Source organism: Canis lupus, chromosome 11, assembly GCF_003254725.2.
Source record: "Canis lupus dingo isolate Sandy chromosome 11, ASM325472v2, whole genome shotgun sequence".
Classification (NCBI taxonomy): domain Eukaryota; kingdom Metazoa; phylum Chordata; class Mammalia; order Carnivora; family Canidae; genus Canis; species Canis lupus.
The window spans coordinates 21,993,845-22,006,616 of NC_064253.1; the positions used below are offsets into that span (position 1 = coordinate 21,993,845).

Consider the following 12,772-nt stretch of genomic DNA (forward strand, 5'->3'; position numbering starts at 1 on the left):
TAAATGTCCAGAGGCTCTTTGGGAAGGTACAGAGTACCCAGCTCTGCCCAGCCATACGTAGCCTTGGGCAGCAACCCAAGATCTGGTGGCAGACTGTGAAGGGTTTCGAGCCATTCAGCTTTGTTTAGCACCTCACATGTTCAGCCTGTGGCCCAGCCAGCCCTCACTGAACTCACCACCTTCTTATGGGGGTTTAGTAGGAAGAAACCAGGAGATTCCAGTATAGGGGCTGTGGGAGTTCAGAGGAAGCCCAAAACTCTGTCTGGGATCAGGAAGGTTTCCCAGAGCAGATGTGGACCAGACGGAGCCCTCCAAGATGAAACCGGCCAGCACCACTTTAGCAAGAGGGCAGAGTGTCCCAGTAGGGTGCTCCTATGTGCCAAGGGTAAAAAGTACTCCACACACTGCTGTGTATCTGTGTGGCCACAGGGCCTGGTAGGCCCTACAGCTCAGCCTGAGGGAAGACTGTGCAAAACCACTGAATGGCTTGGAATTTGCAAAAGCCACCATCTGATTTGCACATTCCAGCCTTTGGGAAGCTGTCTGATTTGGCTTGGAGAGGGGGCATTGAGCACGTGGCCAAAGGGGGCAGGGCAATCTGTGGAGGAGTGCTGGCTGGCCCCAGAGTTCAGGGCCTGGGATCCCTCGCCCCTTCCAACACGTAGGACCTTGCATAGGTCATATAACCCAACTGAGTCCCAGGATAGGGATGATTGGAACATCTACCTCACAGAGTTGGTGTAGGGACTACTATTAAATGAATTCAAGAACATCCCTCAAACTGGTACTGGGTACACAGTGCTCTTTAAGTGTTGGCTGCTCCCATTATGACAGTGCTTCCCACACTTTCATCAGTCCCCTGCCTGAAAGGGCCACTTGTGTCCAGTCTGCCACTTGCTCCCTGAGTGACCTAGGATGAAACATAGAACTCTCTTGGGGCTAGACTCTTTCTTCCCTCTCCTTTTCTCTCCCCCCACACCCCCCCACCGCCACCTTCCTGAATCTCTGATTCAGTTGAGCCTGGGATCCTTTCCTTCCTGCTGAGTTGTCCGTGCCATGCCTATCCCTAGTTCAGGGTCCCCTCTCCCCAGCTGATGTGGCTTGGCCTTCTGGTCTCTCAAGCTCCAGCTTTAAGCCCTGCAGACCAGAGGCTGTGTGTTGCTTTATTAAAGTCCCTGTGCTCGAGGACTTCAGCTCTACATAGACACACAAGGTATCTCACCTTGCCAGTGTGTAAAAAGCACTGCTGAGGAGCCAGCTGGGGGCTCAGACTCATCAGGGAATTTCCCAGAGAGGCCTTTTCATTCATTAATTTATTCATTCATTTGTTCATTCATGGAGTCACTATTTTCTGTGCAGCTACGATGTGCCAGTCGTCATGCCCAGCACTGAGCACATAGCAGACAATGGGACTGCGGGGGTGGGGGGTGCCATGGCGGTGGGGGCCAGGGGTATGGCAAAAAACAAGCAACAAGAGTATACAAGTTAGTTATTGGGAGTGTAAGTGCTGGGTGGGAGGCGAGGAGGGATGTGGGAGTGGGAAGTGGCTCTGTTGATAGTTGGTGCTCCCTGAGTCAGGGCAGTCAGGAAAGGAGTTCTGAAGGAGATGGTACTTATATGACAGCCCAGGATGAGGAAATAGTAGAAGTTTCAGACATACCTATATGTCTCTGGAGGGGCACTTGGTGACAGTAGTGAAGGGTTGATTTCTGGGGCAAGATGATGGGCTGGCCCAGGTGCAAGATTCCCCATGGCATCAGCGTGACATGGCTCTGGCCTGTACCACTTGGTTTACCTGATCAGTAGAACTTGAAGGCCATGATGAATCTACTGTGGGTTCAGTTCACCCTACCAGGTCCTGCCCTGGGGCCCAGAAGGAAAAAATCCAGCCCCCAGTCCTGCTGGGCTGGGCAGAGGCCTCAGCTAGGAAAGGCCCAAGGTAGCAGAGCGGGACTTCTGAAGGGCAGCACAGAAGCACACACTACTTGAGTTAGTGTTCTTGTATCAGGCATCTTATTGCTTGCTAATAAGATATGCAAATTATCAGGGCTGTGAAATCTTTGCCACATTTCATCTTCTGCTTAATTAGCATTTAATCGTAATTTCATTTTAATTTTTTCACACTGGCACCCTAATTAAATGTTAGGGTGTTAGTTTTAACAATTAAATTATATTGGCAAATAGAGTCTTCAGGAAACTTGACCTTTTCCAAGCCAGAGCCCTCTCCAGCTAGATGCAAATGTTAATTAGATTTCTGTAAGATGCTGCCTTGAGTCCCCTTGGTGTACCCATTTCAGTGGTTTCCTTGTTGTGGCCCCAGATTCAAATGAGACACACACAGCTGGTGAATTGGCCCCTGGCAGGCAGCGGTTACCACTGAATGGGTTGGTCATGGGCTTCTGGAAGGCCAGTGATACTGGTGTTTTTTGTTTTTTGTTTTTAATATTTTATTTATTCATGAGAGACACAGAGGCAGAGACATAGGCAGAGGGAGAAGCAGGCTCCCTGCGGGGAGCCCAGTGCAGAATTCGATCCCAGGACTCCGGGATCACGCCCTGAGCCAAAGGCAGATGCAGACTCTCAACCACTGAGTCACCCAGGTGCCTGATACTGGTGTTTCTGGGGAGGAGTAGATTTAGGGTTTGCTCTGAGGCCTGCAGTGCTTCCGGAAGTGGTTTCTCAACTTGTGATTTTCATTTGGTGATCACTGGGAAAGTTGGTGCCTAAGCAAGTCACGTAGTAATCTAGAGCTGCCACCAAGTCTTGAACAGCCCTTTGTGGGAGGCCACAGTGAGGTCAGACAACGGGGAGGGAGAGGTATTGCCAGCGGCAGCTGGGGCTGGCCTTCAAGATTGTTCTGGGGTGGGAAGGCGGGCGTGACAGACAGAACATTGGGAAGAGAGGGTTCTCCTTGAATGAGTTGTTGCCCAGAAGAAAACCAGAGCATGGAGGTGGAGGCATTCATGGCCTGGCTTTGAGATTTGGATGGGCTTGATTGGGAAGGAAAGCAGCCCTGTCCTCCTCTGTCACACATATACAAGATGGCTCCATGTTGCCCTGGCTGAGCAGGGGACACAGTGTCCTTGTTATTGAGGGACATTGGAGACCCTGACCCATAGGAAGCCATTCTGTAAGCTGTGGTGGGGCCTGGCCTCTCCCTCAGCTGTTTATATAAGATCCTGGTGTTTCCTCCATCTGGAGTTGGTGCCCTACACTCCTTAGCACCTCCACTCATACCTCTGGTAGCAGTAGAAACATAATTCTAAACCTTCTGTAGAAATGCCCAAGCAATCAGTCCCTTAATGGTAGCAGTGCCTTCGCAGAAAGCCTTTCTACTGTCTGATTTTTCAGTCAAGTTTTTCCCCTTCCCTCTGAGGTCCACTCCCATCTCTCATTCAGAGTTTGTCCTTGAACAGATCACAGAACACAGGTAAATTCAGTTCAACACATTTACCGAACATTTACTGTGGGCAGAGCCTGTACTGAGTTCAGAGAAGATGGGTCATTGTAATTGTTGCTTTTGAGTTGGTTTCTTACTTGTAAGCCCACTTGAATTCCATTTACCTTTTCCTGCCCTGGCTGTGGAGCAGACCACTCTGAGGCCCTCTTTCCACTCCTGCTCCTGACAGGTTTTCCGGACAGACCTAATCACAGCCATGAAGATCCCAGACTCCTGCCAACTCAGCCCGGATGACTACTACATTCTGGCGGACCCGTGGCGGCAGGAATGGGAGAAGGGCGTGCAGGTGCCCGCTGGCGCAGAGGCCATCCCAGAGCCCGTGGTGAGGTAAGCCAGGCAGTCCGGGCGCGGGGGCCCTAGGCAGGGGAGGCTGGGGCAAGCGACCTTTGTAGCCTGTCTCTATTCCATCTTAGATTCTTTAGTCCCATGAACCACTGAAGAATTCAAAAAATACTGGCAGTTTATCTTTGAGGCTGAGGGCCCGGGATTGAGCTCAGCTCTAGAGCCAGGTGGCTTAGGTTCAAATTGCCACTCACATTCAGTGTGACCTTGAATGTTATCTCCTGAGCCTCAATTTCCTTGTCTGTGAAATGGGAATGGTAGTAATATCACCTGTTTCATCCAGTGGTCAAGATGACGTGAGGTAATGATGCATGGAAGGCACTTTACACAGGACCTGACACACACACAAACGCTTAGTAGAAACTGGCTATGGATTAGCCTGATGTCACTCCAAATGGGGTCTCATAAGCAGATCTTACCAGGGAAATCTCCAGGCTTTTAAATAGTCTTTAAGACAGGGCTAAGCCACGCTCTTGACTTCTGAAACAATTTCAAGGAGTTTTGAATTGGAAGGAGTTGAATGCTGGCACACAGCAGATGTTCAGGAAGTAGTTGCTGTGACCATCCTCAGGAGGATTCCGTACCAGGGCTAGGTTGGGGCTGGGTCAGGGCTGAGTCAGGGTTACATCTTCTCCAGGCTATGTAGCCTTCTGGTGTTGTGGGTTGGAAAGACCACTGGTGCATCTTGGCTGTGGCCCCTGCCTCCAGTGACAGAGGTCAGCAAAGTGTGGCTTTTGCACCTTGAGAAACCCTCTAAGTCTTGTCTCTGGGTTGAGAAACCTGATGTTCTGGCCTACCCAACACACTACTTGGCCTTGGCAGCCCCACGCCTCTTTTTAGGCCCATTTTGACCAGGCTTGGGGCAAAGATTGCAGTCTTCATCGCCCTTGACGTTGGCACTGTCGCATCCTGGCAGCCACACCTATGAGTGGCCCACAGACCCCCAGTGCACAACTGGTGCCAGGCCTATGCTGGGCATGGGATTACAGAGGCAGATCAGACTCTGAAGCCTGCTTAGGTGCTCCTGTGAAGATTGGCTGCTGGGCAGGGTTCTTCCTGTGGTTCCTGAGGGCTAAGTGCCTGCCAACACTTGGTGTCAGGCCTCTGAGAATCATGGTACTTCTAGGTACCATTCTCTGGACCATTCTAGGTACCATTCTCTGTTATCCTCTGGAAGGAGAATATCTGGGATTTGTGCAGGGAATGTATACTCACATCCCCTACCCAGGGCCAGAAACATGGGTTAAGCTCCTAGCCAGTTTCACACTTTCATGTCTGCAGACTAAAGTACTATTATTAACCTATTTGGACCAGTTTTCTCTTCTGTACAATCAGGCTAATAACAGTAGCTGCCTAATGGTGTGGTGGGGATGAAATGAGAATGCACATGGCAAGGGCCCAGGGCAGTGAAGGGGAGGGGCAGGCCACCAACTGAGCAGAGAGGTGAGTCCTGATTAGGCTTGGCCCAGCTGTCTGTCCTCCCTCCTTGATGTCAATGTCAGGTGGTTCCAGAAACATCCAGTGGCCTCGGTAATTAATTACAGATGCTTCCACACCAGTAACGTGGCTTCTGTCTGCCTGTGCAGTGCTTTATCTGTTGACCTCAAGAGGAGAGCACGTGTTCAGACAGCTCTGGCTCAACTAGGTGTATTCCCCACATATGCACGGCTGCTCTAAGCTGACAGGAGCCAGACATTCCTGGCCTGTCCATGCTCTTTGGAGAGGACCAACTAGAGGCAGGGAGGGCTGTTCTCTTGGAGAAGTCTCACCTGTCTCCCACCAACCCAGTCCTTACATCTTCCTTGGCGCCTCCCACTGCAAGGCCCTTCTCTGGAAGCCAGCCCAGCCAGCACGGTCAGAATTGTTACAGCAGCTCTTCCTAAGAATTTCCTGGGCTGAGCCTGTTACATTCATCTTCTCATTTAATTATCACATCTGCCCTAAAAGTACATCTTACTGTCCCAATTTGATAGATGAGGAAGCTGGGAAATTCTGGGGAATTCCCTGCATGACCGTCAGGGCCTGGGGGGCTGGGTCAGGAAATCACAAGCCACGGAAACAAGCCCCAGGTTGCCCCTGTGAGGCCCAGAGACAGCGTGTGCCCCGATCACACTGGCATGCTGGCTCTGACTGCCCTCTCTCCTGCTGCTACCCTGGCCCCCTCAGGCTCCCCCTTTGTGTCCAGTCCTCCCTGGCCTTTGGGCAGGTCTGTGCACCTCATGGTCTGAAATTTATCTGGGTAATGTGAACCTGTCTTACCCCCTGATCACGAATTGAGTGATAGCCTATGCTGCTCCCTTAATGTGGTCAAAAGACTCAATCCAGGCCACGACCAACCTCTGGTGTAGGTGTCATCTTTTGGAGTAAAGATGCTCCCCAACATCCCAGCCCCGCCATCTGCTTCTTCCAGCTGACCTTTGTCCTGCTGCCTACAGTTAAAATTCACTCTTTGGCCTAGGGTCAGGTCAGTCCACACCTGGGAGGATAGCTTTTGCCAGAGCCAGAAGAGGCTGAACAGATGAAGATGAGAGCCCTGGGAAGCACAGGAAAAAGCCTTTTTTTTTCTTTTCTTTTTTTTTTTTTTTTAGATTTTATTTATTTATTCATGAGAGACACACACAGAGAGAGGCAGAGATACAGGCAGAGGGAGAAGCAGGCTCCATGCAGAGAGCCTGATGTGGGACTCGATGCCGGGACTCCAGGATCATGCCCTGAGCTGAAGGCAGATGCTCAACTACTGAACCACTCAAGCGTCCCGGAAATGCCTTTTATTGTGTGAGCCCCTGGACCCTAGATTCTCTGAGGAAGAAAGGAACGTGATCTTGGCCCCAAGAGGTCTGGCCAGGTGGCAGCTAGCAGAGCACACAAGTGTAGGATGTTAGGCCCCTAGGTGGTAGGGCAAAGGTTAAATCCAAAACCTGATTGAGCATATGCTGGAGGCACAAACAAAGCAGAATCAAGACAAAAGTAGTCTGTGTTTTTAAAAGACTGTATTAATTCCAATAAGATCCTCAGGAGATTTTGTAGGACTGAGAGTATCAGTACTGCATCCATTCGGAATGATCTGTTTTACAGGATGGAGGAAGTGTTGCCACTAGTCATTACCTGAGACGTACCTGAATCTGGGCCTCTCATGTGGGAAAGGATGGCACTGAGCAATTTTCCTTGCTCCTTGCATCCCTCGACCTCCTCTGACCCTCCCTCCTGGTCTGGAGGCCATTTCCACCTCCCTGCCTTCTTCTTTCTTCCTGCCCCTGTGGGTGACACCTGGGCCACCTCCTGGAGCCCTGGAGCCCTCCCCAGTAGAGCTCAACCATGTGACTGCCACCCTGTCCTCCACTCCCCAGTCTGTGCTGAGTCACAACCCCGGGCAGCCCTGCCTTCAACCCCAGGAGGCCTCTTGGGCAAGTGAGGGGCCTCTCAGCCCTGGCAGGGCTGGCCAGATGGAAGCCAGGCTCTGCAGCAATAACCATGGCAACCGGTGGGGGGGGGGGGAGAGCTGGCATTTTGAACTGGCATCAGGAACTCGGGCAGCACACAGCTGAGCCAAGAGGGGAAACTGTGCCCTCCCAAGGCAAAAAGCCCTCCTAGTCCATTTCAGAAGGAATAAAGTGATATCCGGAGGACTTAAAATACGCACTCACACACCTGTAGTGCTTACTGTGTGCCAGGCACTGTTGTAAGAGGCTTAAATATATTCATCCATTTAACCTTCGCCAACCGTAGAAGGTAAGTACTATTATTACTGTTAGCTCATTTTTTTGGATAAGGTCACTGGGCACAGAGAAGTGAACCAGATTGCACACTGAGTGGTAGATCATGGGCCACCGGGCTGGCTCCATCAGAAGAGCATGCCACTCTAGATCTTGGGGTTGGGAGTTTGAGACCCACGTTGGGGATGGAGTTTACTTTAAAAAAAAAAAAAAAGTGGATCAGGACTTTGAGTCTACATTTTGCAGCCATGACCCTTCCAAGCTGCCTCAGGAGAGCTGTGGCACAAGGGAGGGCTGCCCTGGGGTATGATCCTGGCACTGTTGTAGGCACATCTTTATATCCGGGGCGGGAGTCACCACAGTGAGAAACTGACTGTTCAGATTATATCGTATCTGGGGAATGATCAGGTGTGTTGGGAGACACTGTGTCCTCTGAAGAGGGAGACCTTTTCCATGGAAAGGGCCATCCTGGGCTGCAACACTGTACTCAGGCCCCTTCTTACTCTAAAGGAGGCCTGGCCTTACTTCTCCCTGCAGGACTCGGGGACAATCTCTGGCCGCCTCCTAGCCTTGAGGGATGTACTGAGGACCTGAGCCTCACTGGTTCTATCCCACTTGTTCCAGAGTGGCTGGTCCTGGGCACTACCCAGGAGAACACGTGGACTGCCTCCTATATAGGCCCAGGCAGGGCCGATCTACATCAGGGAGCTTAGGCTAAGCCCAGATGCCCTCATGGGAGGACCAGTAGAGGTGTGCTTTGGGCAGGATGAATGTTCATGGAATGTTAAGACAGTGGGTCAGCACCCATTCCCAACCCACACTCTGCCCTTTGTTCTCCTTTCCTGCCTAGCCACAGTCCTTTGAGTTTCTGCAGCCTCCTTTAAAGGGAGGAGGTAGTGTCAGGAGATAACCTCCAGACCTCACATCTCACTTGCCCACCAGCTCCTCGGCTGGGCTGGTCAATGTCACTGGAGGCGCCCAGACCCAATGAGGGTGGCAGGCTGAGAGTCCCTACCCTTATGATACTCTCTCTTGATTTCCTAGGATCCTCCCGCCGTTAGAAGGCCCCCCTACCCAGGTATCCCCTAGCAGCTCTGAACTTGGCGAGGGCTCTCAGCCTGATTGGCCTGGGGGCAGCCGCTATGACCTGGACGAGATTGATGCATACTGGCTGGAACTCATCAACTCGGAGCTCAAGGAGATGGGTAGGTGACCTCCCAGGCTGAGTGTGGGATCAGGCAGGCCAGGCAGTTTTCTTCTGAATGCCAGCATCCTCACCGTCAGAAGGGCAGTGGCCACGATGGGGCTCTGGTGCCACATGGCTGTGGGAGAAAGTCCCTCCTGCGTTACTGATTGGAGAATCTATTTGATGTCTCTATGCCTTGTTTTCTGCAGCTATCAGCCGAGGGCAATAATAGCATGTGATTTGCAGAGTTCCTGAGGAGTAAGCCTATTAGGCTAAGGGCAAGTAAGCGCAGAAGTGAAGCTAGGATAACAAATGGGGTGGAGTCCGTTGGTATGGGCCTCCTGGCTAGAGCCTGCCAACATGTCCTAGGAAGGTCCGCCCTTGCATACAGCTGCATCCCAGAGAGATTTCCTTGTTACCTCCATGTACATGTGTGAGTGGTCACAAGCCAGCCGTCTGAAGTCACAACACAGTGACCGGCCTCAGGGGTCTGTGAGACTGAATGAATGGTTCAGCCTATCCTGTGTCCAGATGATGAAACTGAGGCCCCTGACAGTAGGTGCATTTTCCCAGGTCACATAGCAGACGAGTGGAGACCCCTCCATCTATCTGTCCTGACAAGCTGGGCTCCTAACCCCCTCCCCCTGCTGTCCTCACAGAGAGGCCAGAGCTGGATGAGCTGACGCTAGAGCGTGTGCTGGAGGAGCTGGAGACCCTGTGCCACCAGAATATGGTGCGGGCCATCGAGACTCAGGAGGGGTTGGGCATTGAGTATGATGAGGATGTCGTCTGTGACGTATGCCGCTCTCCTGAGGGCGAAGATGGCAACGAGATGGTCTTCTGTGACAAATGCAACGTCTGCGTGCACCAGGTGGGCAGCCCATCAGTAACCACTCTCCACCCCTGGCCTTATCTGCTGCCCGGCCAGGCTGCTGCCTGCAGCTGATCCTCCTGGCTATAGGCATGCAGTAGCATTGTGGCCACAGGATCCTGAGAAGAAGGACAAGGGAGGAGGTAGGGAATGGAGAGAGTGCCCCACGCCTCAACCCTGTCACCCAGACTTGAATAAATGCCCAATGCATAGTCTTTCCATCCTTTTCCTGTAGGCTTCCCTCAGACTCTCCCTGCTGAACATCCTTCCTTCTTTGTCCTCCTCCTCCTTTCTCCTCTGAACTTGGAGGCCGCTCAGTGCTGTGATGGAGAGCAAAGCCTGGAGTCAGGCTGCCTGATTGCAGATTGTGGCCCTGTCCTTTACAATCTGTGTGACTTTGTCTTAACCTCCTTGGGCCTCTATTCCCTTAACTCTAAATAAAAGTAAGCTGTTGGGAGGATTCAGTTACTTCCTATGAGTTATTTGCTTAGAACAGTATAGTACAGGCTGTAAGTATTTACCACTCCTAATCTTCTCAACCAGGTGTGTTGCCTAACATGCCCCCCTCTTGATCTTGGGCTCCAAAACTCCCAGGTTTGGGGCATCCCTGGGCCTTATTTGCAGAAGACTTGCTTGGAACCCAGTGGACCCACTCTGGCCCTGACTTTGAGCACATACAACAACTCTTTAGCCTCTGCTGCTGGAATAGCCCTTGGGGAGCCCAGAGGGGCTTCACCACCTGTCAGTCAGGTGGGTAGGCAGTGTACCCTTTATTTATTCATATCCCCCTTATGCCAGTAGCTCTAGGCATGACCAGGAGACCCCTTCACACCTCTGTGAAAAAAAAAAAAGAAAGCTCAGGGCTTCATCTTCAGACAGCATACAGACCCAAGTTTGTGTCCAGCTCATGGATGTTCATGGATGCTTCTGAAGTCCGACATTAATAAATGCTGGAATAATAAGGAACCTCTGGCCAAAGTGACTGTCCTCCAACAGAGGGCAGAGCTGAGCCCTTCCTCAGAGAACCAGAGTCTTTGCCTTAAGATCTCTGTGGAGGCCAGAGCCTGCGAGCAGTAGGGCTCAGGAGCTCCTAGCTCGGGCCAGGACCGGTACCATTTGCAGCTGAATTCTGACCAGATGTAGATGGGCCAAAGCACCTGACTGGTGACCACCCTGCTTTCTCCCTAGGCATGCTACGGGATCCTCAAGGTGCCCACGGGCAGCTGGCTATGCCGGACATGTGCCCTGGGTGTCCAGCCAAAGTGCCTGCTCTGCCCCAAGCGAGGAGGAGCCTTGAAGCCCACCAGAAGTGGGACCAAGTGGGTGCACGTCAGCTGCGCTCTGTGGATTCCCGAGGTGGGCACATGGCGGGCAGGGAGGAGCAGCCCTGGGGAAGTGGGTCCGCATGGAGCTCAGAACTCCGCAGAAGAGCACTGGGAAAGAAGGTGACAGGCCTCCATAAAAAGGGGTATCTCGTGTGTGGCACCTGAGAAGAACTGAGGCAACAAGCCACAGGTGGACTTGGATAGAATTCAGGTGGTATTTCCATGGGTAGATGGGATTATGGGCCACTGGGGAATCCAGGTGGTAGGTCTGAGAGCTGGGCAGAAGTCAGGCAGCAGAGTAGAGAGGGAAGCATGTTGTGGGTCCTTCCAAATCCAGGCAGTGGTTCTAACCAAGGTCAAGGCTCCCTGTTTCAAAAAAAATAAGCCTACTGACCTAAAAGGAAATCAGGCAGAGAGCTAATGAGAAGCGAATGGTGGATCTGTTGTGATGGCTGTGGGTGGGATAGAGGGTCTGAGTCTGGGTGGGTGGGGGGAACCGTGGGTGACAGTCTAGGCCTACGGTGAGTTAGGGAGTTGGGGCACTGGGCTCCTGGAAAGTCATCCTGTTTTATTTGAAAACGAAATGGTGACATTCCCCAGAGTTTCTGCCACAGCCCCGTTGTGTGTACTGACTCGAGTGTGTTGCCCCACCCCATGCTGCCTGTGCCTGCAAGTAAGCCAGGTGGCCCTGTCAGCATGTGCCCCTCCCCTTCATGGGCTTCCAGCCTGAAGGTTCTTGCAGGGACCCACCTTGTGGGCTTCTGTGGTGATAGAGGGTGTTTTGACGGCGGTAACATGCTCCCAGAGCAGCATCTTGAAAGTAAGGACTACCTCTGAGCTGTGCCTTGGGCTGGGCACAGCAGAGACAGAACCAGCAAGGACCCCTCTCTCCCCTGAGAGCCATTTGGTTCAGGACCTGGAAAGGAGCCCTCCTTCTATCTTCAGGCATGAGCAATGGGGAGGTAGATGTACCCGCGGGGGCTGAGGGGTGAGCTGTGCTCAGCAGACTTAGGTATGGTTGTTGGCTTATCCCTGTAGGAGGAATGGAAAGAGTTAGACAAAGGCATCCCCATTGGCCAGGCAAGCCCTGGAGGCCCCCAAGAAAGAGGTGCTGCCTTGGAATCTTTACTTGCTCCCCAGAAACATGAACTATATAAGTAATGTTCTGATAAGAATTCTGAAGGTGCCGTTAACAAAGGGTGAGGTACAGAAGACACCGGGATGCTGTGTGTACTAACGTGTGTGTGTGTGTGTGTGTGTGTGTGTGTGTGTGCATGTCTGCATGCACACAAACACACTCTGGAGCCTCTCTGTCTTGAGGCCCACCCCACCACAGGCGCGCACACACAGTTAGTTACACAGACTGATGTGCACTCTCATACACAGTCACAAACAATTTAAGACTTGTCACAGGTGAGCAAACACTAGCACACTCTCTTAGTGGTCAGCTTTGGAGTTAGGAAGGTCTTGGGATTCAGGGGCTCTCCCCCTGGCCTGTGTGCCCACTGCCTGGTTTCAGCAGACAAGAGGCCTGATGCAGCTCCCTGTCTCCTGCCCAGGTCAGCATTGGGTGCCCCGAGAAGATGGAGCCCATCACCAAGATCTCGCATATCCCAGCCAGCCGCTGGGCTCTGTCCTGCAACCTCTGTAAGGAGTGCACAGGCACCTGCATCCAGGTACAAGGTCCTTCACCCCGCACCTGCCCGGGAACTCCTGCTGAGGTCAGCTGTGTAGAGGGGCACATCGTGAACGTTCCGGAAAATGGGCAGCTGCTGCCACCCTCCCCTTGTCCCCATGGTGCTACAGTCAGAACCATAGATGGGCCATGGAGGCCTGAGACCAGAGCCAGACCCAGAACCCCACCTGAGGGGCCTT

The 12,772-nt window shown here is 52.4% G+C and overlaps 1 protein-coding gene across 10 annotated transcripts in view; it reads left to right on the top strand.

Annotated features, from left to right (window-relative positions):
• Positions 1 to 12,772, top strand: part of JADE2 (jade family PHD finger 2) — a 51,739-nt gene that overhangs the window by 20,096 nt on the left and 18,871 nt on the right. For 9 of the 10 annotated variants that reach the window (XM_049091793.1, XM_049091788.1, XM_049091791.1 and 6 more), the window contains 5 exons: positions 3,630 to 3,787; positions 8,560 to 8,720; positions 9,361 to 9,572; positions 10,761 to 10,928; positions 12,457 to 12,573. In XM_049091793.1, coding sequence (XP_048947750.1) covers positions 3,630 to 3,787; positions 8,560 to 8,720; positions 9,361 to 9,572; positions 10,761 to 10,928; positions 12,457 to 12,573 — 816 coding nt within the window. The remainder of the gene's footprint in view (positions 1 to 3,629; positions 3,788 to 8,559; positions 8,721 to 9,360; positions 9,573 to 10,760; positions 10,929 to 12,456; positions 12,574 to 12,772) is intronic. The other variant, XM_049091786.1, reaches the window with a different exon arrangement.